Raw genomic sequence first — 25,111 nt, 5'->3', positions numbered from 1 at the left:
GGATCAGGAGGAGGAAGTTCACCAGAACCATGAGAATAACAGAATAAGAGAAAAGCCACGCGCTTACACCAGCAGATTTATTCAGAATTATTCAGTACAGCATGAGTTTTCGAAATATGACTTTGGGTGGGGAGGAAAAAAAAGAAGTTGATAATAATAATAATAAAAAGTCCTCTTGCACACAGAAGAAAGGCTCCAAAGAAAAACCACAAATGAGCAGTTCTTAATAAAAATACACGGGTGAGCTGAGTCTTTAATAAAATAGGTGGTTCCATTGTAGAGGAATGTGTTAGAATCCTGATCCCAAATGACTAAAGCTGTGGTTGCAGTACATGGAGGTGCAGGCAGGGGGCGTCTTCCTCAAACGCTGATGCTAACTGGACATTTTCCACTGTGACTGTGCTAAAACCACGAGAACAAGACTTTTCGCTAACGCCCTTCGCGCAGGCATCTCCTAAAAAGCAGTAGAAAACGTCCGGAGCGTCGGCCCAACCGGACCGGGTTTTTTTTGTTTGTTTGTTTGTTTTTGTTTACATTCCACACGTCAACGTCTAAAAGAACAGTACTGGGATACAGAGAGAGATTGCATTGTTTAGGCAGGTGTTACTATGACAACAGAGAGACTATCTGCTGCTGATTTGTCAGCTAGCTTCGGCGGCGGCGTCCTCCTAAATGCGCGCGGGCTTTTCCAGAACACCGACATCTATATCGAGCGACAGGCGACTCAAAGGTCAAAGGTCGAGGAAGCAGCTACAACAGCCACACAAGCGCTAAGATGAAGAGTGAAACGTACCCATCCCCCCCCCGCTCTTAGGCCCAGGTAAAAAGGCATTCCGAACTTTATTTATAACAACGCGCGGCCGCGCTTACGGGTCCAGGGTGGCTAAATATTGCTGAATTAGAGGCAAGATAACGAGAAAAATAAAAAACAAAAAGGAGGGGAATTTGGACATCCAGCCAGCGACGACCTCCTAGAACATTTTTAAAGGTAAACGTTTGAAGGTGGCAGGAGCGGGTGTGGGCGCCCCCTCAGTGCTGCTGGGCGCCGCCGGCCTTGCTCTGCCGCTCCTCGGCCATCTGCACCAGCTCGTTGACGGTGTGCAGGAGGCTGTAGCTGTGCTTCTTCAGCAGCTGCTGGTTCAGCCGCTGGTCTCTGAAGCCCATCTCCAGGAGCATGGCCATCATGGAAGGGTCCTGCTTGGCGCCCAGGTCGATGCCCTGCTGCAGAAACAAGGAAAGAGACAAGAGATGGAGGACTGACCCATCGGAGTTGGGCCTCCATCAGGTGGTTCCTGCTGGAGGCCAGCAGCAGGTGTGAGTCATGTGATCTCAACAGCTGACCCGCTTTTATGTGGCCCAGCTGCGGTCGGGCGGAGGGAACACCCGGGCGTTATCGCCTCGTTAAAACGTTTACGACAAAATGCGGCAGAAGCTGGCCACCGAGTTACGCGTTCAGCTGACGAGGCGCGAACCACCGCGACCGGCTCTGCCAGGGAGCAGCGGTTCTACTCCGGTTCTTCCGATTGGAGAACCCACCTGCACCGAGCAGTTTGGTCCGGTGAAGAGAGCCTTGTACGCGGACGCCGCCACAGAAAGGGCCCCCTTAACGAGTCCCTCTCTGATGCCTCCCTGGCCCCTGGAAACGACAGTGACGAGAAGGGTTACGCAACGCACAGCCGTGTGTGTGTGTGTGTGTGTGCGTGTGTGTGCGTGTGTGTGCGCGTGTGTGTGTGTGTGCACCTCAGCTGCAGAGCGTTGCTGGGCCTGGGGGTGTATGTCTCAAAGGCACTGGATGCTGAACCAGCTGATCGTGACAGTCCAGAAGAAACTGGCGTGCAGACAAACCAAAACAGGAAATGTAACATTCTGTAACGACACGTGAGGAAGAACAACGTTCTGCTGAAGCAGCAACTTCCTGCTTTTACCCCGACGGGGGGGGGGCGAAAGTGTGGACGGATCACGCAGGGGTGCGAGGCAACGCCGAGGTTCAATGACCTCAGACCTGACTGAGCTGTTACGCAACGCTTCAGATGGCGCGGGCGCGTGCACGTACCGTTGAGATGGACCCGGGGAGGGCGCGGGTCGTACGGGTCGCAGGCAGGGGGGCTGGGGTCTTCGGCCAGGTACAGCGCCTCGGACCTGGGACGAGGGTCAGCGGGTCAAAGGTTACCGACGACTCGTTTTAACGGGGAGAATCGCAGCGGCCCGATGGGCCGTTTCTAACCTGGGGGAGTAGAGGGCCGGCGGGGACAGCAGGGGGACGGGGGGCAGCGCCGGAGCAGGGGCCACTTCAGGGGTGAGCATCACCGTGTCCAGGGTCTGGGAGGTGCACAGGAGCTGGTTCACGCTGCCGCTGCCCGGGGGGGCGGCTGGAGGCCACGTCTTCTCCGACGACTCCTCCTCCAGCGCCTCCTCCCGCTGCTCCTCGCCCCCCCTCTGGGCCGTCAAGGTCGGGTCGTCCTCCTCCGTCCCGTCCTCCTCCGTCCCGTCCTCCTCCCCCTCCTGTGGGCTGTCTGCTGACGTCACGGTGGCGGGAGGCGCCACGTGCACGGACTCGCCCAGAGGACGGCTGGTGTCAAAGCAGTCTGGGAGGATGATGTAATCATCGCAGGAGGAGACGGAGGAGGCCTGGCTGCTGACCTGAGACACGGGGGGAGGACGTTTTTCCCGCATGAACGGATTTTTTTCCGCGAGAAGATTCCGATGAAATGACCTCACCTCCTCCCAGTCTTCTCCTCTGGTTGGCCCCTCCTCGTGGGCGTTCCTCATGTGTTGGATGACATCTAGGGTCACCACGTTGTCCTCCTCCTTGTCATCCGGGGGACTTTCCTTCGCTGGGTCCTGTAAAAGATCTCCAAGAACAAAAAAGAACTCCAGTCACAAAAACGTTCCGAAGTAGCAGGAAATAAAGGACAACGACAAGCTTGAAATCACTCACCGGGCTTCCCGTCCTCTTCCCGTCTCCGCCCGGGGCTTTGGGCCACGGCTATACTCTCAAGCTTGACGGCACAAACTTCCTCCTTTTCCTCCGGCGCTGCTTCTGCTTCAGCTCGCTCCGAACAGAAGCTGGGCCCGCGGGAGACGACTAGAGGGTGGAACGGGAATATAGAACGCGTGAGCGAGTCACGCAGCGGACAAAGAGACGCGGCGTGACGGGGAAGCGGGCGCCGTTCACCCTGTGGTCTGTGGCTGCTGTGCTGGGTCCTGCGCAGGGGTCTGTGGTCGGGGGCTTCCTCCAAGGTGAGGGAGCGCATCACGGTCTCGCAGAGGAACTGGGCCCCGCTGATCTCCTCCTCCCGGTCCTCCTCCAGGGTCAGAGGCGGCTCCTGCGGCTCCGTCCGCGGCCTCAGTTTGAGTCCTGGGGGCGGCGGATGATAAACAAGACGGAGGATGAGGCGCGTTCACGTGGCGAGGGCAGAAACCATCCAGCTTACCGAAGAGCTTCGTGACCCCCGGGACCTCGGCCTCGTCCTTCAGCTGCGAGAACGGCGGCGCCTCGTGGGGCAGCGGAGATATGCAGGGGGTCAAATCTAGGAATCAGGCAACGGCGCAGCATTTTAATGGCGACCCGCTGGCCTATAAACCGGGTTTCATCCTCATCTGATCCTGATGTGGTCAAAGGGAACCTGTGCTTACCCTCGGGGGTGTTAGTGGGAACCTTCTCCAGCTCCTGCACGATGTTTATATCCAGCAGTTCAAAGGAGAGAAGATCCTAGAAGCGGAGCAGATAGAATTCCTTTTTAGCTGAGCAGATTCCCGTTTCGGTGTGATTCCGGGGACGCACCTGTGCGGTCAGCAGTTCCACGGAGGGGAAGTAGAAGTCGTCATGGTTCAGGTCCACAGACAGGTCAAAGAGGCCATCTTTGGACCTCTTTTCCTTCACCAAAGACCTCACCTCCTCCTTCTGAAGCACACCAGAACACAGAGTCACCGCGGAGACTCGCGCTTCCCTGCGGATTCAAACACTTCCGATCTTCTAATCCCACTAATCCTGACATTTAATCTGTCGCGTCTACGTTCTGAATAAATGAGCAGCGAGATGTTCCACACCAGTCAAATGGAGACATTTGTTGGGGAACTTAATTAATGAACTTTCTCCATTTTTGTCCTTTTCTTTTAATTTTTTTATCACAGTTTTACCCGTCAAAGTTAAATGGAAGCTTCTGCGTATGTCAAAGGAATGTCGCGCAGCGCGGCGCCACCCCGCGAGCGCAGGCGTTTCCAACAGCAACGCTACCAAATATCAACAGCTGATGTTCTGCAGACTTGCCCGTCGTTTGCTCTGATGCCCGAGGGCGCCGCGGCCGCTGCCCCGCTCCACCACGATGCTGCACCACACGCGCGGGCCGAACTGACACCCGCAGTGCGCCAGTCGCCAGTGGGAGGTGTACGTCCCCTCCAGCCCCGGAGCGACAAAGGCCACGCTGACCACGCCCACCTGTCCGGGCAGCAGCGAGGGGACCGGCACCTCCCTCCTCTCCTCGGACGCCAGGCCCAGGTTCCCCCACATGAACGTCAGCTGGGCGCACGTACACGACATACACAGAACAAAACAAAAAACGTGGGAATACACGTGCGAAAAAAGACACGGGAAGGACGACATGCAGCCCAAACACACACACACACACACACACACACACACACACACACACACACACACACACACACACACACACACACACACACACACACACTTTTAGGAATGTCTGCTTGAACTTTCCCTTTAACTGCTAAAAAAAGGTGAGTATGGGGATCAGTCGCTGCCGTGCGGTTCCGTGCGACGGCGTAGACGTCCTGAATTTCAACCCTCGAGCGCTTACACACACCAGAGGACCAGTAAACCACCACCAACCCGCTCACACACACACACACACACACGAGGACGAGGACGTGAGAACTTAAAGGACATGACCAATTAAACTGACTTTAGAAATAATAGGAATAATAATAAATGTCTCAGACAAACATTAGTCGGATTAGGTTGGAAAACTTAGCTGGTGTTAGTGGATAAGTAGAGCTGGGGGGGCTCAGAGTGGTAGCGAAGCAGGGTGGGAGAGGAGCAAAAGAGAGTGCGGCCTCTCCTCTCAAAGGGTGGGAGGGGTACCTTAGTCTCTGAGGTCCAGCTGATAGTTCCCGAGTTCCTCATCTTCCAGTATTTGATGAACTTGGTTCCGGGCTCCAGACGGGTGCCGTCCGGCAGATTTTCGTCCAGAAACAAGGCAGCCATAGTGGGCACCAAGGAGGTGTGCGAGACCCCGGGACCCCTAGTTTCAAGTGTACAGAGCATTGTTGAAAACAGCCCTGGTTTCTGATAAAACCCCATCAAAAAAAGCAGGACCCCAGATCTTTCTCTCTCTCTCTCTTTTTTTTTTGTTTTGTTTTTGCAGCTCGAAATCAAAATTTCTTAGAAAATCTATGAAGCAGCAGCAGTTTTCACATTGAGGTAGTTCCAACATTTTCCACCACCCCAGAGCAGCCAGCGACACACTCACACAGACTAGATTACAAAGATGCCATATTTGATTTCTCGTCTTCTCGGGAAAAAAAAAAAAAAAAAAAAAAAAAAAAGACTTTATTGCATCCCAACTGGGTTTTGAGGTACCCAGCACAGACGGACGCCCATCCGAGGTGGCGCTTACTCTGGACTAGACGCCTGGGGATCAGGGACCGGGGCGGGGATGGGGCCTTGGGCTGGGGCCGGACCTGAGGCTCTGTCTGAGGCAGTAGAGGGGGGCAAGGCCGGAACCTGGGTGGACGCTGAGGCCATGTTCGCCAGGTTGGCTCTGCCTGAGGTAGAGGGCCCGCTCCACTGCAGCCCCCTCTTCTCCAGTCTCAGTTTTTTCTTGATTTCTTTCACTTCGGCTCTCAGCTGCCTCCTTTCAGCTTTGAGCCGCTGCCGCTCCGCTTTCCGAACGGTCCTGTCTCCTCGCCTCGGAAACCTGTCGGCGAAAAACAAAAGGATCATTCCCGTCGCTGTCGCGGCGACCGCGAACGCCTCGGCGCGCCTCCCCGGAGTTTACCTCAGCTCTCCCGACATTCCGTGCTCGGGGATGGACAGAGGCGTCTTGGTTCTCACGAGGTTGTGGCTGGGGTCGTGGCTGTGTCTGCACATCTCACACAGGATGCAGGACGGGCACACGCTGGGGGGAGAGAGCGGTCAGAACATCAGAGGCGAGGGGGACACGGACGCCGTCAGCCAAGATCAAGACTCCGGGTCCAAAAGCGGACGCCAACCTGCACTTGTAGGCGCCGTCAGAGGTGAGTTTGTGGCAGCTGCTGCAGTTGGGGGTGTAGCCGAGGGATCCGTTGGAGGTGGAAGGACCCGGCAGGGGGCCCATAACGCCGCCGCCGCCGGCGCCGCTGGCGGCTTCTAGGTTCCCATCAGGAGATTTGTGAGTGCAACACTGGCCGGAGAAGTCGCTGCACATCCTCTCCACTACCTCTTTCACCACCTCGTCTTTAAACTAGAGAAACATGTATTAGGCTTCGGAATGTGCCTCCAAGTCCAGAGAGAATAATTCCTCATTAAAGAGTTCAACTCCACCTTCTCCATGTAGGACCGGAACCACATGGGAGGCGGCTCGTCTTCGGGTTTGCTGCCCTTGGTGTCCTTGACCGCCACCTGCGGCGAAACACGTCAGAACTGAATAAAAGGTTTTAAAAGGAGACAAGCTGAGCGCACGAGGGTGCGTTTGGCTCCTTACAGCTTCCCTCTCCGGGGTGACCTGCGTGCCCTTGTCCACCGTCTTGACCCGTGAGGGGTACGGAGGAGCGGGCCGGAGGTCTCCTTTCAGCTCCTTCACCTCAGTCTTCAGCGGACCGCCGCACGCCTGACCTTTCATCTTGTACACGTTCATGTGTAACTGGTTGCCCTGCTTCTCGGCGCTCTACAGCAGAGTTATTGATGGGTTAGCTGTCATAAAAGTGCCATCTGAACACTATTGTCACATTTTGTTGCTCTGGAACTCATAGCCTTTATGCTACATGCTACTCCTCTCACTGTTTATCCACATGCTACTTCAGTGGTAATTGCTAGTTTATCAGAACGCACTTTTTTCTGCTAACTTTGACCTTATGCGGCGGTCGCTTACCTTGATGGCTTCTTCATATTCATCTGAAACACAATAACGTGACGTGAATAATGGGATATTTAACATTTGACGGTTACACCAACAGTGTGACGGTCGTATTTTTCCTCACCTTGACTGTTTATGCAGATCTAAAAAAAAATTAAAAAATTAAAAAAGCAAAAAGGAATAAGATTAGATCAGGAAAAAGGTCCATTTAAAACAGACAAGCCATTAATTTTAAGTTTTACCTCTTCGTTATCTTCATCAAAGTACTTGACTTGAAAATGGTTGATACCAAAAGAGGCTTTAATCTGCAAAAAGTGTTCAGAATATCAGTCATTGCAGAATTAACCTGATCTTTGGCCAGAAACGACCAAACTTCCCCAACACGTGAACCCCCAAAAGCCCCCACATCCGGTGCAAACCCGGGACGGGAACCCTTGACCCGTCTGCCGTGCACATTCCCACGCACGACCCCCTGATCGCACAGGTTTCCCTGTCCTGTGCGTGTTCTGGTGCTGGCGTGCGTAGGCCACGTCTGGGCCTGCTTTTCACCTAACTGCGCCAGCGTTTAGCCAACGCACTCGGCTAGCAGCTTACCCAGGCTTCCACGGATTCCCACTCCAGTTTATCCAAATCTTGGGCCAGAAATCTCTTCACGTTCCCCCGGAAATTGACTTTAATGGTGACAGGCAGACCCATGTCAGCTGTTTAAGAGTACGGAACAGTTGTCATTTACGGCTGTACCGGCCGATTCGATCCCTGCTGCCCTCGACTGTCTTCTCTTGTTTACATCGTCAGCTGCGTCTGGAAAAATACGGTGACGTTTTCTGCGCATGCGCAAACCGCCCGCCGCCCGGGTCCGTCGCGTCATTGACGTCATCTTTAAGCTCCCGAGTGTGGCTGTCAATTAAAAAGCCACACGTTTTCAGGAAAAATTAATGCTGTTGGGACAACCGTTCTTAGCATTTTTGATCACGTAAAATGTCTTCACTCCTCAAGGTGGACAGCGAAATTAAAACCAAGGTAATACTCCTCTTTTGAAACACCGGTCCAGGTGCCATGACGTGTTGTTGCCATTCGCCCGTTAGCATGTTAGCCACGTTTTCTAGCATGGAGCTATTAGCCAATAGCGATTAGCTGCAGGTGAACCGGCTTCTTTCCCGCCTGAGACTTTACCCCCGTGATTCCTTCCCACGAATCAAGTGTCGCCTTCACATTAAGCTTGAAGGTGTTGTGTGAAGTTTGTGTTCCATCGAAACGTGTATAGGTAACAGGTAGTTGGTACGATCAAAAGGCCTTAGCTGCTAAATTTGCGTCCGCCGCCAAACCGTCATGGTAACTGATGTAGCCTTTTCTCCAAAAAAGCCAGGTCACTTTCTTTTAAAACAAAAGATAATCCGCCTGCAAAGAATAAAGCATTCTCTCCTTTTTAATTGATGTTCTGTGGGTTTCCAGGTTGATGCATTCAGGGAACGTATAACTTCAGAAGTAAGTTCCACTATAAGTGATTATTATGCTGCTACACAGGCTCCTGTCTCAGCTGGGGGGTTCTTTTATTAAAATAAAGTCTGTTTTCTTTTCAGGCAGAGGATCTAGTTGCAAATTTTTTCCCAAAGAAGTTGCTGGAACTTGATGCCTTTCTTAAGGTCAGTTATAAGGTTTGATTGCCAAATGATGATGGGATTAATTTAAATATGTACATGTCGTGTTTGGAGAGGGTCGGAACTACATGTAGGGTGCTGGTTTGGTTGGTACCAGGATAATTCAGGGACTGAGCAGAGTGTTCTGTGTTTTTTCCTTTCCAGGATCCAGCCATTAACATAACTGAGCTGAAGGACATCCATTCAGAGATTAATCTGACGGTTCCAGACCCCATCCTGGTCCCACACCTACACGATGGACTAGAAACAGTGAGACAGAAAGCTGAATTCAATCTTAAGACATTTATGCAGTGGTGTAGAGGAGGTAAGCTATTTTGTTCTGTTTTGTAGCAGAATGCCAAAAAGAGAAAGCTGGAAGATGGAGGTGAGGAGGACATGGGTAAGTGCATTCATATTAGGTCATAAGAGTGGCTTTAAAACATTCACGGTGCATCCTGAAGCTTTCTAACCTTAACCATCCTGAATCTGTTTTATCAGTGGGTGGCACTAAGGTCTTTGTCATGCCTGGTGGGATGATGAAGAGCAACGCAAACCTTGTCGACCTTATTGAAAAGGTCAAACCAGAGATTAGGACACTTATAGAGAAATGTAACACGGTGAGTTGCAACTCTGATCAACCACTGAAGAGGGTTTCCTGTTCTGGTTTCTGTAACTTGTAACGTGTCCGCTCATTCAAACTGCTTTCTTCTCTTTTGCAGGTCAAAATGTGGGTTCAGCTGCTCATCCCCAGAATAGAGGACGGCAACAACTTCGGGGTGTCCATCCAGGAGGAGACGGTAGCTGAACTCAGAACGGTGGAAGGAGAAGCAGCTTCTTACCTCGACCAGATATCGAGGTGATTGTCAACACGTGTTTATCGGTATCACCCAGCTGTTTCTGCACCCTTTTAAACACATTTGCATCTCAAATCTGTCTGTTTGTAGATATTATATCACAAGGGCAAAGCTGGTTTCCAAAATAGCGAAATACCCACATGTGGTGAGTATTTTCTTACAGGACGTTCAGCTTTAGGTCACTGAGAACAAAATGATTCTAGCCAGCGGTGACGCGTCACTCTCCTTTAGAAACTCGTTTATCGCTCGGATACTTAAAAATCTCCTCATTTTCTGCCTATTTTAATTGCTGCTTATTTACTATGGTTTGTATTTTAAGTACACGTCTAAAGTGAGATTTTGGGCTTTTTAGGAGGACTATCGGCGCACAGTAACAGAGATTGATGAGAAGGAATACATCAGTTTGAAGATCATAGTTTCCGAGCTCCGAAACCAATATGTAAGTCTTTGTTTCGTCGTCGGTCGTTAAGGGGGACGCGAGGTTGTTCGATGAGAATTTCCCGCTCATTAATTTTTTCCTCCTGCGAAGGTAACGTTACACGACATGATCCTGAAGAACATCGAGAAGATCAAGAGGCCTCGGAGCAGTAACGCCGAGGCCTTGTACTGATGTTCGCTCGGCCTTCTCAGACTCCGCCCCCCCACCCGTGTCACCTTCCTGCCACCGACATTTCCAGCGGTCCAGCTCTGGCCTGCAGGACGACGTGTAGACCATCATCCTCATCAAAACAATCGTGATCAGCCTCAGACAGACGGCAGCATAGCATCCATTAATGGACACCGTTTTTTTATTGTAAAATATTCTTTTGGTTGTTTTAAACCCTTTGAAAACACAAACATTCTCTCAGAAAACAGGGAGACATCTCGCAGACAAGAAGCGCTATGTATTTTTTAATTTTAATTAAACTTTTGTCCTCAGATCTTTGTGACAGTGCTTCATTTGTCTTAAAAAGTGGGTTAATTCTCACCGACTCATTACAGTCACCAAAACATCTTCTACATGAGACATTCATTCATTTAAATAAAACACTTCATGGCCTTTATCTTTGAATGTGCCTTCAATAGGATTATGAAAGCTAACCAAAAGGTGTGATTTGGGCTCTCGCCCGGCAGGTGTCGCTGTAGCGTTGGTCAACCATCCTGCTTTTTTAAAAAAAAAAAACCTCAGCTATCTCAGTTTGGAGATAAGTAGGATGTTTGACGTCACTTGTAATCGGCTGATAAGATAATGTTGCTTGTTGCTGTTACTTTGCTGTACCCATGTACGGCCTATAATGCAGAACACAGTGCGGACATGAATATAACATTGATCATTTGCAAGTTAATCTCCAATTTCGAATAAGTAGTCTTGATTTATTTCTTTTACATGTGTCTATTTTCGCCCTGCAACGTCTTCAGTAAACTCGGTAAAAGGTTCTACATTAGGAGTCCGCCTAAGGCCCAGCAGGGAGGCTGGCGAACGCTGTGATTGGTTCATTCTCTCCTGTACGTCATTTCCGTTCGGTTTCCCGTTTCCTTCCTGCTCGTGGACTTCGGTAAAAGGTCCCGTGTACCGACTGACGACCACAAATGATTTAAATAAATGATAAATAAAGTTTCAGTCGGTTCAGTTATAGTTAAATAGAGAACACGCACACTGAAAAGCGAAACTAAATGGTAGCTAAGTGGAAGCTACACAAGAGAACTGCTAACAGTAGCGGTCGCTTCTGCGCATGCGCAGCAGATACACCGTCTAACGGACCAATCACGGAGGCCCAAGCTTCAAGCAGCCAATCAAAATCAACCTAAAGTTTTACGCTGCCTTTCATGTTACCGCCTGAATTCATTGATTGGGATGAATGAATTGAGATTAAATATTATCTAGCAACTGTTAAACGTTTATCACTAGTAAGTCTAGTTTTTTTTAATTTTAGTTAAGGCTGGAGAAATATGGATTTCTCATAAACAGTTTTTATTTATTTATGTGACATTAAGCATCAATATGTGATGATTTAACTGACTTGTGATTTTTTTTGTTGTTGCATGAAGAGATTCTAGATTATTCATTCAACATTATTATCAACGTAATGTGTAACTCACAAAAAAGTTAACTCATCAGTTTAGTTATATTCTTTAAGAAAACAATTCAGACTTATTTTTGATACATTTTAATAACTATTTAGTTGATTTATAGCACTCTCAGATGTGAAATGTAGGTCACAACGAATCTCTTGCTAAACATATTTTTAAAACTGTGACCTTAAAAGTCACGTGAACGAGTTTGTTCCCCCGCATTTCGGTGCCGAATCAAAACAAGTCAATTATTGTTTCTGAAAACCGAAGCAGCTGGTTTTGTCCCGAGGAGAGTTTGCAGTGATAAGATCAGTATGTCACAACTGTGAACAACAAATAACTGCTTGGAGTTGACGATCAAATGTTTAAAGCAATGTCAACAGGTTATTGTTGCTCAATGTTTCTGACGCAGTTGTGTTGTGTTAACACACACACACACACACCCCTTGTCTGCTGTGACTCCTGTTTATTCGGTCATAGCACCATATAGAAACGTAGCTTGATGATAAGCGTCGGAAGCGTTAAATGGTCCCTCGGAGATAAAGAGATTTACAGATGGGGGGAGGTCGCAGGGTCAAGGTTATTATGTCAACCGAAGGCGGTGAAACCAGTGAAAATCTGGAGCTTTTATTCTTCCTGAACTGCCGTCCTGCCTCTGCAGTCTAGCGTGACTGATAATCAAACGTCTGACGGTCCTTAAATGTGTCACCTGATCAGTGCACTTCAATAGCACGCTGATCCATAAGGGGACCGCGTGTTGCCTGTGGTACATTCTGCCCCTTGAACCTCCATGTTGCTTTTGAAAGTCCCACATAGTGACACTACCGAGTGAAGCGAGCGTGCTCTGGTTAATGTTTAATGGTTGTTCCTGCCAGAGAATTAATCAGTGTCAGCCTGAGAAAGTCAGAGGAAAAGAGATTTGGGAGAAAAACAAGCAGGAGGCTGTTAAATGGGGTTATTTTTATGGGGATTATAATTCTTAAAGCTACTTTTGCTGAAGTCAATTGTTTTAAGGTCTTTATTACACTTTCCAAACCAAGACATTTGTCTATATTTCTGTCAGCTAAAACATAAAAACTAACTACGAGTATAAATGAATGAATCTTTTCCAAAACGTAAAACTACAGTACGAATATTTCAAGGACCTGACCTGATATTTCAAGGACCTGACCTGATATTTCAAGGACCTGACCAGTTCAGTGACTGGTTACTTGACCCTTTCTGCTAAACATGAGGGGGAAATGAGGCGTTTAAGTGCAGAAAATTAAACTCGTGATCAACTCCAAACAAGTTAACTCAGAATCACAAATCCTTGGATCTGGCGTTCCTCTCGAAAACGCAGCAGAGAGCCCAGGGAACCAAAAGAGTCGGGATCAAAAGCGCAACTACGCTTTTAGCAAAAGACAGGAAGTAGAAAGTCAGAAGGTCTTCAGAAGAAAACGTCCACCTGTCCAGGAGCTGAAGCAGAAGTAAAGAGGCTGTGATCCTTCCAGCCTTGGAGCTGACGCTTCCACTCTGGGGCAGCTGCAGGCCCAGACCCAGGCCCAGCTGCAGACCCAGACCCAGGCCCAGCAGGGTGCCCATGTTACGCAGGAGGCTGGCGAACGGCGTGGTGTCCAGGTGCACCCACTCGGGCCTCACGCACCACCTCTGGGCTTTCTCCATGGTCCACAGCAGGTCCACGCCCACGGCCTTGAGGAGCAGGTAGAAGCCGATGGCGAAGGAGGTGAGGAAGAGGGTGGTGCAGACGTAGTTCCTCAAGCTGGCGCCGTAGATCCACTTCTGCCTGGAGACCACCTCAGCCACAAGAACCCCTGATACGCAGCCAGAGAAGGTCCACCAAAATGAGAAAAACTCGCTCTCATCTACAGAGCAGTTTTCTTCCCTCGGTGCCCACAAACCTGACAGGAGCCCGGCGATGACCTGATGTGGGAAGTGAGCCGCCATGAAGACCCTGGACATGCAGACCAGCAGCAGCACCAGGCCCATCAGCACCCAGAGGAACATCCGCAGGAAACTGGGCGGACGCAGGAGCCGGGTGAAGGCGAGGACGGACACGAGCGACGTAAAGATGTGTGCAGGACTCACTTGAACAGCAGAGGGGGGCAGCGCCTCTCTGCTGCAGCCGACAGCAGCGCCGTCACCATCACATACCAGACAGCAGAGGCGCCCATGGCGTGGCCCGAGGGGCTTCCTGCAGGACACACACTCGTGACAGGACCCCTGAGAAGGTCACCCCCCCGCCCCCACCCCCCCACCAAACCAGTGTGCAGATTCTAAGAGTCATCAGAGTCAAAGCGCTCTCTTTTGAACCCACGAAGTTCTGTTTAAAGTTGCGCCTGGCGTTCAGAAGGTGTTGCGTAATCACTCCTCTATGCAAATTTAAAGGACTCCATAAAGAGATTAGCGGATCTGGAGTTTTGACCCGTTATCTCCCGAAGATGATGCTCACTGACGCGCGTCACACCTCCGGGGTTAGGGTTCACTGTGCCACAACACTGGACTCAGCTCTCACTCAACTGTACCTGGTCCGGTCTCACAGGTGATGGGAAACTGCTGCAGACCTGGTCTCGGTCCGGCTCCATAAAACCGGGTCTCCTGAACCCACCAGTACGGCCTCTCCCCAAACAGAACCCTGTCACGCAGAGAGACACGCACAATAAATGCAGATGCTTCCTTGTCTCTTTGCCTCGGGGTGGTGTCCCTCCGTGACCTCGTACCACTTCAGGACCAGGTTGATCCAGTCCCCGAGGACCGCCACCCAGATGAGGCGGAGCGCGGCGTCCCGCCGCAGGTGGAACCAGACGGGGAAGAAGAAGAAGAAGGTGGTGTGCAGGTCGGCCACCGTGGAGGCCACGCTGAAGACGTCCTGGTATCCGCTGTAGCTGGTCTGCAGGTAGACGGCCAGCTCGACCCCCCAGCTGTGGAGAAGGTCCATGACTGTCTTTACATGAGGGATGGTGCCCCAGGTCTGCGGTCTGCTGCTCTGGAAGCCCCACTGAACTTTACTCAAGGCTAGATCAATTGTTTGCCTTTGGGACAGGTTCTCTAGCGCCCCCCCCCCCCCCCCCCCCCTCAATTATTCCACCACAGATTTCCTAGAAGCATTTTTTTCATGGATTTATGTGAGTGAAGTCTGCAGCGCTTGTGAAATAAATTGATCTTGGCTCTGATCCTTTTGTGCAGCGTTTCCAAGTACTCGTCCGCTGCGGTGCACAAACACGCCATTAAAGTGGGAGATGTGCATTTTAACATCAAATATTGTCGTTTAAAAAAAATAAAAATTAAATCCATGCACGTGTAGTTTCGCTCTTCAGCCACAGGGCGGCAGCCTAAGCAACCCTACGCCAACATACTGTACATGCTTCAGCGGTGCACGCGTGCCGGGCGTGATCAGTTTGGGGGTTGCTGGGGATCACTTGGGAATTTCGTCCTTGTGGAACAACCTGATCCCGTCAACACTGTAAACACGGGGCCCCACGCACGTAAAAGGGAGACACTCGCAGGTCACGGTCCTCACGCCCAGATTTAGTTTCGACCCTTGAGGGCAGAATGAAAAGCTCTGACCACGGTGCGTCGAGCCAACACGATAAACGGCAAGAAAAATCAAGCGTTTCCTCGTTTTAGATCAGGTTAGAGGTCAAAGTTCAACTGTTGAATCTGAACAGGATTAAAAAAAACAAACCCAAAAATTCTGTTAGTTCTTGAATTTTACACAAATCTATTGGAATTAATTTGTTTTCCCCCTGATTTCTAAGAACTAGCAGATATCCGTCTGTGTTATGACCTCCGCCGAGGTTATGTCACCCGTCTGTGGGACTGTCAGCAAAATAACTCAAATGTTGATGATGGGACACGGAACTGATTAAATTTTGGTGATGTTCCAGATCCCAGAGACACTTTGACCCTTGGTCTTCCAACGACCAAAGGCCAAGGAGCTTTCATCATAAAGCGACCTGCTATGTTATGTAACTTATAAATATGGATTAATCTGCGCTATTTTACTTATTTTTAATCCCAACGAGCTCCATTAAAGGAGGAGAGGACGCTCGGACACCAAAATGGCTCCTAAGTTCTGGTTACACTCTCAATGGAACCATTTTTTTAGATGAATGGGCTCATTTCCTTTGCTGTTGTTATAGATGTACAAACTTTTGCCTCTGTGAACTGGAGACGAAAAGGGAGGTTTTCTTTTCGAACCCATCGGGACAGAAGCGTCGACCTTTAATCAGCGGCCAGCTCTTAATCATTGATCGTCTTATGTAAGCCAAGTTCTCAGCGGCCGTCCCGACAACAAATGAGGCAACGGCCACAACTCCGCGGGAAAGACGGCCCAGGAATCGTCGGAGCGCGGCCGGCTGCCGTGATGTCACAGACATGTGAAAACATGTGACTTCCTGTCCCCGCCGCTCAGCAGCGCCCCAGCCTGACACTGATTGACTGTCTGTTTTGCCCGTATCAGTAACGGCGTGTTTGTGATGCTCCTCGTGAACGCTGCCATTATATTGCACATATGCAAGGTCCAAAGGTCAGCGTGAGCATGCGCCGGGGCGGTGGGTCCCGCTGATATAAACCCTGCCGCAGCCTCCCTGCCGCAGCCTCGCCGGTTTCACTCGCTCGCTCGACTGCAGGTCAAGCTCTCTCGCTCCCAGATGGACGCTCTGATGGACGCCGCGCAGGGCTTCGGGGTGAGCAGCACCCACTACCTGCAGACCAACTACCAGGACGCCCAGGGCCTGTTCCTGTGGGTCTCCTGGGCCGCAGACCTCAGGAACACCTTCTTCATCTTCTTCCCGCTGTGGTTCCACCTGCAGGCGTCGGTGGGCATCAAGCTCATCTGGGTGGCCGTGATCGGAGACTGGCTGAACCTGGTCTTCAAATGGTGAGTCCGGGTTCTTGACTTCTCAAAAAGATGCTAAAGCTGGGATTTGGACCTTCCCGCCGGCTCTTCCTCCAGACGATGGAATTCTTTCTGCTTCGATAACCGTCTTCTTCCACCTCCTGTAGGATTCTGTTTGGCGAGAGGCCTTACTGGTGGGTCCACGAGACCGGTTACTACGCCAACTCGGCCCGCCCTCACATCGAGCAGTACCCCATGACCTGTGAGACCGGACCAGGTGAGAACTTAGCTGCTGGACAGATGTTCGCTCTTCCGGTTACTATCGGGAGAAGTTAGAGTTTTCCATTGCAGCTGCTTCAGTCCAGCTCTTCCCAGTCTGCTCCCAGTCTGCTCCCGGTCTGTAGCTGGACTCTGCAGCCCAGCCAAAGACCTGTTTTACTTTAGTATCCGATCCAATCTGAACACACTTTGCTTAATTGAAAGCCCGGGTCTGCAAAGGCCATCTGTCTTTGACCTCCTCGACTCATTTCTCCCGGTCCTCTGACCCAGGTAGCCCCTCGGGTCACGCCATGGGCGCCGCGGGCATCTACTACACCCTGGTGACCTCCATCCTCGCCATCCTGACCAGCAAGAAGACGCACGGGCGCAGGAAAACCGCCAACAGATACAGGTGAGTGTGGAAAGCGAGTGTGTTTCCGAGCGCCGCGGCTGTTTACTGTCCCACGTCCAAAGCTTATCTCTGAAAACAGGTTATCTGGCCACCGCCACCGCCGCTGCGGTTGATCATTGATTGTCACATCTGGCCCGGGGGGGAAGGGGGGGTGGTTGTTTTGAGACTACAAACACCTGATGCTGAATACATGTGGATCTACCTGGACAGGTACCTGAAGGCTGCTCTCTGGACGCTGTTCTGTGGGGTCCAGGTGTGCGTCTGCCTCTCCAGGGTCTTCATCGCAGCACACTTCCCCCACCAGGTGGTCGCTGGCGTGATCTCAGGTGAGTGCAGCTCATCAGGACCGCCTCGTCCACGCGGTTCCTTTTACTGACCCAGATCTTCCCACAGGTGTGATCGTGGCGGAGGCCTTCAACAGGACTCGCTGGATCTACGGCGCCAGCATGAGGAAATACTTCTGCACCACCCTCTTCCTCACCTCCTTCGCCGTCGGCTTCTACCTGCTCCTCAAAGCCGTCGGCGTGGACCTGCTGTGGACCATGGAGAAGGCCCAGAGGTGGTGCGTGAGGCCCGAGTGGGTGCACCTGGACACCACGCCGTTCGCCAGCCTCCTGCGTAACATGGGCACCCTGTTCGGCCTGGGCCTGGGCCTGCACTCGCCCCTCTACGCCGAGACCAAGAAGAGCAACAGCAAGCTGGCCAAGGTGGTGTGTGTCGTCACCTCGCTGGTGCTGCTGCATTTGTTCGACTCCTTCAAGCCGCCCACGCACACCGCCGCCCTCTTCTACCTGCTGTCCTTCTCCAAGAGCGCCACGGTGCCGCTGGTCACCATCAGCATCATCCCGTACTGCGTGAGCGGAGTGCTGAACCTGCACAGGAAGGCGGCGTGAGCAGAACTTTGCACTGACGGACCGATGAAGGAGCAGAACCTGCCGCAGTAAAAACTCCCTCGGGTTCTTCTCCTGGTTCAGATTTTTTTTTTTTTTAAAGACTTTGTGTACAGATGGACGTGAGCGCCTATCTCCCCCTAGTGGTGGTCTGGAGTAAAGGAATAAGCCGCACCCTATTTTAGGTGGGGTCTGTGTTTCCGCCCTAAAATGGTAAAAACGATGACCTTTAAACTCCGGTCGCCCTTCCTGAGGGGTGGGAACTCCACGCCGCTGCCGCCGCTGCAGGACACCGCCGCCCGTTTTCTGAGGTTCATCTCAGCTTTGTGGGAACATTCTTGTGGAGCATCCTGACCCGGAGCCAGCGGAAGTTCACCTGCAGTGGAGGCAGCAACTCGCAGCTGCAACAACTGTATATTTTTCAAGTTATAGAAAGTATTTTTCTTTTTTGAAAGTGTTTTGAATATTTTTAATAAAAAGAAAAAAAAGACACCTGCTTCATGTTTTCTTTATATTGAACTAGTTTGAGGTCTCAGTGACCTCCGGCAGCTTCACGTCCGGATGTTTTTAACCGAGTTCGTCGGTGCGGACGCTCGAACGACGCCAGTAAAGAGACGGGCTGTTCGGTTTTTAAAAGGTCGCGGTTGACAAGTTCAGAGGTCGTTCTTCTGACTTGTGTGTGTTGATGTGCTCTGGCGGCTCTTGCGTCACACTGACCTCATCTTTGCCCAGAAAAGTTCACGTCAATGCGGATCCATCAAAGATTTGCTTATCGTCAGATCTGTCGGCTGCTGATTAGTCCAGATGAGTGACGACAGTTTGGAGAGATAAGATACAACCTTAAAAATGCAAAATACCGTCGGGTAACAGCAGCTAATATTAGCATCAGCCCGTGCTGTTGTTTCAATTCCTGTCGTTTCGTGATGATAAATAAATAAATAAAAGGAAGACATTTTACCGTGTGACCCGATTTGAATGTAAAAACACCCCTTTTGTTTTGTAGTGAAAACTAGAATACTCAACTTTTAAACTGCATTTATCAGTACGACACTTACGTCACGCTTTAACTGTTAGAAAATGTATTAAAGCGAAACGTTTCCGGTTTCTTCGTTACTCTGCTGCTCCTGCAACTTTTGAAGACACGTGAGCTGCGCCACACGTTGTCATGATGTCAGTCCTGTTTTTTTTCTTTTTATCACAGACCAGGAACATTAACCAGTGACAGGCCTGCAGAGATGGATCCACCGAGGCTTTATTCTAGACGGTCCCCTGCATGGGGTCAGGGTTACTCATTGCACTGCATCAGACCTTTGCATTTATTTGTTTTGAAGAACTAGAACTGGAAATAAGATTGGCCTCTGAAGAAATGCGGTGTGAAGAAATGTGGTAATGTACCAGTGCCGTGAAACCTGGCAAAACGCTGCACAAACATCCCATCAATATAAATAATACATCTGCAATTTTTTTTTAAAAGGAGCCAACTTTAAATTATTTTGGAAGATACTGCTTTCAAAATCTAGAAAAAACAAACAAACAAAAACAGCCCATATAAGCCAAGTTGTAGCCCCCGTTATTAGGTGTAGTACCCCAGATGGCCAAATGGCGGCGGTGTTTCACCTTTGCAATGAAACCCAGACAGTAACAGAAGTCAAACCCGGAAGTACTTTGTACATCTTTAGTTTTGGAATATTTTGGACAACGTCGCTGGTGTCTGAAAATGGATTGCTGAAGCCAAATCTCGTGTTAAAAATCATGTCACCATTTAAATGATGAAATTATTCTTCAAAGCCTAAAACATTGTAAAACTAAATTTACTATCCTAAAGAAGATCATTGCTCAAACTGATACTGGTGAATGTGTCTAATGTTTCGGTTCTCGCTGCTTCTGTCCACCATCACAATAAAATGGATATAAAAACGCGACTCTCTAATCTGTCTCCTCAGCTACTTGTTGGATCAAACTCAGTTTGGAATCGGAGAAGTGCATTTAGATCCACTCTGGTGGTGTAAACACGGCAAAACAAGAGAAACCAGGCGGACTCGTTTAAACACAGTTTATTTTTTTCTGCTTAAATAATTAGTTGGATCATCCAGTGTAGGCTATGTTGGTTCATCGTACATGTCGATACCAGATTTTCATCAGCAGTGGATGCTCGGGGAGGTTTAGGGAGAAAACAGGAAGAGGAAACCAGTTTGTGAACAAAGTGAGCGACGATGTGATTTAGTAAAAATGATTAATGAGTAAAAACAAGACCCTCTGTTCTTGTGTGATCAAACTCTGTAAAATAAATGAATCAAATCGTTAAATTCAAAACGACAACCCCGTTTTTTTTTTTAAAAACCACAGCAGACCTGAAGCTACTATTAGCACACGCGGGGCTGTGAGGAGTTGCATTCAGGGACTTTAGAAGCGTGGGAACAAAGCATTTTCTATCAGCGTGGATTCGTTTTCGTATCAAAGAGGAGCAGTTACAGCTGGAGGGTTATGAGTGCTAAGAGTCGACCCGTCTCTGGTCGTGTTACAGTGCCGTTGGAGTCGGAGAAGGGCGGGGAAATAAAAACGGTAAAAATAAAGTGGCCTCACATGCAGCACTTCTCTGAAAACATGTCCCGGAATCAAAGCCCAAGCAGCTTTCATCCTTTCATGTTGTGGAAGAACGCCGTGTTGTGACGCCTCGCCGGCCGGGCTCAGCACATCCGCGATCCCAAGCTACCCACTTTCCTTCTGATTTTTTATACAGTGTCATTTATGTACAACAAAATCAATCGTTTAAAAAAGAGCCACGCCCCCCCCGTACTGAGGATCCAGGAAAAAAAAAAACTAGACCGTATAAGGCGAGCGTCAGAGAGCGGATTACGCATCTGTGTCCGTTGTCTTCCGTCCACCGGAGACGTCCGTCTGTGTGGCGTCCTCGATGGGGTGATGTTCGGTGACATGCTCATGCGGAAATCAAGGGGGGAAAAAGTCGGTTTTGTGTTCGGCTTGGTGGAGAAACCATGCGTGGTGAAAGCTTCGGACACGTGACTGGCCGACGGACGAGGCGCTCCGGCCCGCTTCCCTCCGGCGGGAGGACGTGGTGGACCTGGAGGGTGGCAAACAGGCCGGTGAGAGAAAGACGTAGGTCCGCAGGTGCGGAGGGATACGCCGTGACGCGACCTCACCTGCTGCAGCTCTGACGTTACGACTGACTCTTCTTCCCTTGTTTCTTGCTGCCGTTTTCTCCGGGCTGGAAAAGAGAGAGAGAGAAAACAAAATTGGGTGAGTTTTGGCGTCCTGGCGTGGTGATGTCACCGCGGCGGCGCGCTGAAAGAGAGAGGAGGACGTTAATCTGGATCAGGCGTGCGTCGGAACGGTTAGTGGTGACAGGGCGGTACAGACGGACCCCCGAGGTACAGACGGACCACCGAGGTACAGACGGACCACGGCACGACATGCCACACTGGCTCTGGTTCATCCTGTGGATGTGGGATTTTATTCCAGGTTAATCCTAATCTGGTTGTTTGATCTTCTACATTCCGACGCCATGCAGGTGTAAGTGGGCGGAGACACATCAAGGCCAGGCCGCCGGTTTGAACGCCAACCTCGGATCTCTCCGTTTTGTGACCCTGTCGGGAGCGCTTCCCCCTCTTCTTGCCCTTCCCCCCCGCCATTCCGGTCGGAGGGGTAAAGTCTGCGCCGCCCGTCACCGCGGCGACGCCCGCCGCGCCTCCTTCGTTAACAATTTCCCCTTCGCTCATCTTCCTTTCGGTGACCACGCGACGCACCACCTTTCTGATCACCTGTAGGGGGCAGAAGTCATTAGGAGGAAGGGGGGGGGGGTGGGTGGAGGTGATGATGGGATGTTTACTTTTCTGGTGACCAGATTTCCGTCTTCGTCCACGAACTGCTCCTCTGTCACCGACTCCCCAGGAACGTTTTTGGCCTCCTCTCCCTGAGGTGGACGACGGAGGGAGTGAGAGAGACAGGTGGGGAGTGAGAGAGAGACAGGTGGGGAGGGCGTTCAAAGGTTCTGACAAGCCCGGGAGGAAGCCAGAATCCGGACGAGGAAAGCGGAACGATTGTTAGATCGCACAACCACGGCTGTTAGGGCAGAATAGCTCCGCCTCCCCGCGGGCCGCAACAATGGGACTATTTGTGGATGCGGCGGAGGACGAAACCGCTTCAGCAGCCAGCGGATCGCCGGAGCTTCAGATTCTGCTGCAGGTTCTGGTTCCGGCTCGCATCCATCCAACATGGATGCTTGAGCGACCCAGAGCTCCCAGCCAGGCAGCTAAAGTCCTGAGGACACCCCCCCCCCCCCCCCCCCAGTCTGACACTCAACAACTGTTCTCATATCTCATGCAGAGCAGAACACACCAGCCGGGTCATTGGTCGCCGTGGGAAACGACTGCTGATGTTAAAGGGGGAGGAAAAAGCAGAATTAATCCGACGAAGCGTCGTTTCTATGACGACGACGACCACGCGCGGCTCTCACACGCAGACGTTTTCAAGCGTCACACCTCAGGCCCAACACACCTTGAGTATGACCCGCCTGCGGTACACCCTGGTGGTGGTGGAGGGTTCCTCACCAGAGCTGGACTCGTCAGCTCTGGTGTTCCCCTGACGGAGGCAGCGTTAATGAGCAACCTGCTGTAGTTGGACTGGCATCCCTGACACGGTTCCTGGTGCGGCCAGACTCACCTGGGCTCTGGGCTGGGGCCGGTCGCCTCTCTCCTCCGGCCTCCTGCTCGGTCCTGCTGAGCCGGGTCCCTTCTTTGCTTCCTCTCCGCGACCTTCATCCCGTGTGCTGGTCTCCAGGGAGGCGGCCAGACTCTGTGGGCTGGGCCACAAAAACACAGGAAACCCATCAGCCGACCCGCAATCTAAGGCAGCTCTTCTCTGGCAGAACCTCTCCTCACCTGCCCTCCTCAGCAGGGGGCTGACTCGGACCTGTCGCCTGGGCCAAGCTGGACGTCTCGCTTCTCCAACCTGGAACTGAACACACATCCTTTTCTGCCTGCCGTACTTGCTCCAGGATGGCTCTGACGCCCTCCTCCGTCATCTCCACGTCGTCCAAGCCGCCCTCCAGTTTTAAATCCTCCAGCAGACTCTGCAGCCTCTCCTGGGTCATCTCCTCCTCCTCCTCCTCCTCTAGTCCATTTCCATGACGGCTGCCTGAGGCACCACCCTCCTCGACGCCCTCAGCACGCTCGTCTGCTCCCTTCCGGAATTTCTCCGCTGCCCTTCTGTCATTATCCGGCCTCTCGCAGGCCGCCAGCCTGGCCGCTTCTTCCCGCGCTTCGCCGCCCAAAGCCGTGTCTTCAGCCTGGATGATGGGGGCTCCAGAGGCAACACCGAGGAGCTCTTTGGAGGTCTGGGTGATGGAGAGGTCACTAGGTCTAGTAAGCGCAGTCTGGCTACGGGCGTCTGTGCTATTGTCGCCGTCGCTAAAGAAGTCGTCTGAGCGCAGCGGGGTGGGGGGCTCGTACTTCAGGTCAGTGGGGGTTTTCAGCTCCAGATCTAGGTTTTGGTATCCTGGGGGGGGGATGGCAGGAGTAAAGGATTAGAGGATAAGGGGCAAGAAGGAGGGAGGGGCAAAATAAAGGAAAGGAGGAGGCGGAAACATGGTGGGGATGATGAAAGGAGAAACATCTCTCACATTTGGAGGTAGCGTGTTTTTCTATCAGCGGTCACATGTCCGAACAGTACCTACTTTGGCCACTTGGTGGCAGTAGAACAAGCGGACACGTAATCAAACGTGTCATCGTGAATCCGCTTGCACGAGTTAGCGGCTACAGCGCAGCGGCGCTAAAGCTAGAGGACGACTAGAGGACGCTTCATGACTGAACCTGATCTGCATATTTGACTCCGAAAGAAAAACCGCTCCGGAGATGTGAGTAAAGCAACAATAAACACACAATAACGGCACACGTGTACGTATACGTCATGCTAACGTGCAGCGTTTGTCTTCGGCCATCGGGACGCTTCAGCGGCGGCGAGGGAGGAGTGGGACGCCGCAGTAATCAACCATTTAACTTCAGATGTGTCTAAATGTAAACTTCAGGAACCGAGTGGTCCCTCCTGAGGTAGGGAGGGACACCTGGGGGGAGGGGGGAGTGGGGAGGGGAGGAGAGAGGCACAGGAGGAGAATGACGAGGTGGGAGAGAGGGGAGGGGGGAGGATGGAGGAGGAGGGAGCGATGACAGAGAGACGCACGTAAACGAAGGCGAAGAGGGAGGAGAAGCCAGAGAAGGAGCACAAGGAGGTGGGGGAGGGGGTGCAGGAGATGCAGACCGGGGAGGAGGGCAAAGAACCAGAGGAGAGGGGGGCTGGAAAAGGGCAGGGACAGAAAACTGGCCCGGAATACCGGGAGGTGAGAAGAACGGGGAGCCCATAAAGGGGCTCCTGGGGGAGGAGGAGAAGGGGGGAGAATAGGGCAGCGTGAAGAAATGAGGGAGAACCGGAGCAACGGGCAGGACGTAAACAGGGGGGGAGACGGGGGGAGATGGGAAGAGGAAGACAGAGGGAGGAGACGGGACGGCCGGAGAGGACGGGAAGGAGAAAAAGGTGCAGTGAGAAGGAGAGGAGACAGAAAGCGAGGAGCGAGCAGACGGCTGGGGGGGCGCGACAGCTCGAGGAGTACGAGGACCCGGGGGAGGGTTGAGCTTCGGAGCTAAAATAAACACCACAATCCATCAGAGACAGAAGAAAACAAAGGAGAGAAACGAGAATGAAGAACAGAACAGGTGATGAACAGGGATGGACGAGCGTTCATCCCAACCAAAACAGGCTAACAGGCAGTTAGCCCTTGAGCGAGTTATGCGCTAATAACGTAATCGTTGTGCTAAACCGCCGTTAGTGTCGGCGATGAAGGTGGGGGGGGGGGGGGGGGGTGAGGTTAACCTGGTCAGCAGCCATGGTGAGAGACGCTACGGCCGAATCCTGAGGATGCCCAAGTGAATAAAAGCTGGGGGTGAGGTCGGCTGATTAGCAGTGATTAGCGCGGGAGCTGGAGGAGTTATTTGATGAGAAGCAGGAAGAGGAGGAGGAGGAGGAGGAGCAGGAGGCGGAGTCTGCTGAAGCAGGAGACGCTTCAGTGGAGCAACGAAGCTT

At 51.6% G+C, this 25,111-nt stretch overlaps 5 protein-coding genes across 36 annotated transcripts in view; 2 read left to right on the top strand and 3 right to left on the bottom strand.

Moving 5' to 3' along the window:
* Positions 1–63: 63 nt before the first annotated feature.
* On the bottom strand, positions 64–7,899 carry nbr1a (NBR1 autophagy cargo receptor a). Of its 2 annotated transcripts, none has more exons than XM_011604952.2 (22): positions 7,671–7,899; positions 7,319–7,381; positions 7,201–7,219; positions 7,092–7,114; positions 6,705–6,887; positions 6,545–6,622; positions 6,235–6,464; positions 6,021–6,140; positions 5,640–5,939; positions 5,105–5,264; positions 4,271–4,519; positions 3,785–3,904; positions 3,637–3,712; positions 3,435–3,530; positions 3,176–3,358; positions 2,939–3,085; positions 2,719–2,852; positions 2,225–2,640; positions 2,054–2,139; positions 1,741–1,828; positions 1,537–1,636; positions 64–1,221 (listed from the first exon to the last, which is right to left on the bottom strand). In XM_011604952.2, exons 1-22 carry the CDS (start codon positions 7,770–7,772, stop codon positions 1,030–1,032), a joined length of 3,165 nt encoding a protein of 1,054 aa, XP_011603254.2. In that variant the 5' UTR covers positions 7,773–7,899; the 3' UTR covers positions 64–1,029. The 2 variants fall into 2 exon arrangements, with proteins under 2 accessions (XP_011603254.2, XP_011603305.2); XM_011605003.2 differs by having other exon boundaries at positions 64–1,218.
* Positions 7,900–7,923: 24 nt separating this feature from the next.
* Positions 7,924–10,487, top strand: psme3 (proteasome activator subunit 3). 2 transcript variants are annotated; one of them, XM_029831900.1, is made up of 10 exons: positions 7,924–8,096; positions 8,529–8,561; positions 8,657–8,719; positions 8,879–8,983; positions 9,068–9,113; positions 9,212–9,330; positions 9,433–9,569; positions 9,658–9,712; positions 9,920–10,006; positions 10,097–10,487. In XM_029831900.1, the coding sequence occupies exons 1-10, from the start codon at positions 8,055–8,057 to the stop codon at positions 10,175–10,177; spliced, it is 768 nt and encodes a 255-aa protein (XP_029687760.1). In that variant the 5' UTR covers positions 7,924–8,054; the 3' UTR covers positions 10,178–10,487. The 2 variants fall into 2 exon arrangements, with proteins under 2 accessions (XP_029687760.1, XP_003961088.1); XM_003961039.3 differs by having other exon boundaries at positions 9,065–9,113.
* A 1,211-nt stretch (positions 10,488–11,698) lies between these two features.
* g6pc1a.1 (glucose-6-phosphatase catalytic subunit 1a, tandem duplicate 1) lies at positions 11,699–14,681 on the bottom strand. Its single transcript, XM_003961048.3, has 5 exons — positions 14,340–14,681; positions 14,145–14,254; positions 13,708–13,813; positions 13,521–13,636; positions 11,699–13,433 (listed from the first exon to the last, which is right to left on the bottom strand). Exons 1-5 carry the CDS (start codon positions 14,555–14,557, stop codon positions 12,922–12,924), a joined length of 1,062 nt encoding a protein of 353 aa, XP_003961097.2. The 5' UTR covers positions 14,558–14,681; the 3' UTR covers positions 11,699–12,921.
* Positions 14,682–16,054: 1,373 nt separating this feature from the next.
* g6pc1a.2 (glucose-6-phosphatase catalytic subunit 1a, tandem duplicate 2) lies at positions 16,055–18,509 on the top strand. The gene is made up of 5 exons (XM_003961049.3): positions 16,055–16,501; positions 16,627–16,736; positions 17,009–17,129; positions 17,340–17,455; positions 17,523–18,509. The coding sequence occupies exons 1-5, from the start codon at positions 16,272–16,274 to the stop codon at positions 18,020–18,022; spliced, it is 1,077 nt and encodes a 358-aa protein (XP_003961098.1). The 5' UTR covers positions 16,055–16,271; the 3' UTR covers positions 18,023–18,509.
* Positions 18,510–20,057: 1,548 nt separating this feature from the next.
* Positions 20,058–25,111, bottom strand: part of LOC101073197 (ankyrin-3-like) — a 68,674-nt gene continuing 63,620 nt past the window's right edge. For 24 of the 30 annotated variants that reach the window (XM_029832746.1, XM_029832719.1, XM_029832725.1 and 21 more), the window contains 7 exons: positions 22,918–23,533; positions 22,700–22,838; positions 22,535–22,618; positions 21,867–21,950; positions 21,601–21,798; positions 21,181–21,245; positions 20,058–21,101 (listed from right to left, as the gene is read on the bottom strand). In XM_029832746.1, coding sequence (XP_029688606.1) covers positions 21,198–21,245; positions 21,601–21,798; positions 21,867–21,950; positions 22,535–22,618; positions 22,700–22,838; positions 22,918–23,533 — 1,169 coding nt within the window. In that variant the 3' untranslated portion in view covers positions 20,058–21,101; positions 21,181–21,197. The remainder of the gene's footprint in view (positions 21,102–21,180; positions 21,246–21,600; positions 21,799–21,866; positions 21,951–22,534; positions 22,619–22,699; positions 22,839–22,917; positions 23,534–25,111) is intronic. The other 6 variants (XM_029832774.1, XM_029832780.1, XM_029832752.1 and 3 more) reach the window with 5 other exon arrangements.

This window comes from Takifugu rubripes, chromosome 1 (assembly GCF_901000725.2).
Source record: "Takifugu rubripes chromosome 1, fTakRub1.2, whole genome shotgun sequence".
NCBI classification, from domain to species: Eukaryota; Metazoa; Chordata; class Actinopteri; order Tetraodontiformes; family Tetraodontidae; genus Takifugu; species Takifugu rubripes.
Note: the sequence above shows the minus strand (reverse complement) of the source record. Positions and strands in the feature narration are given on the sequence as shown.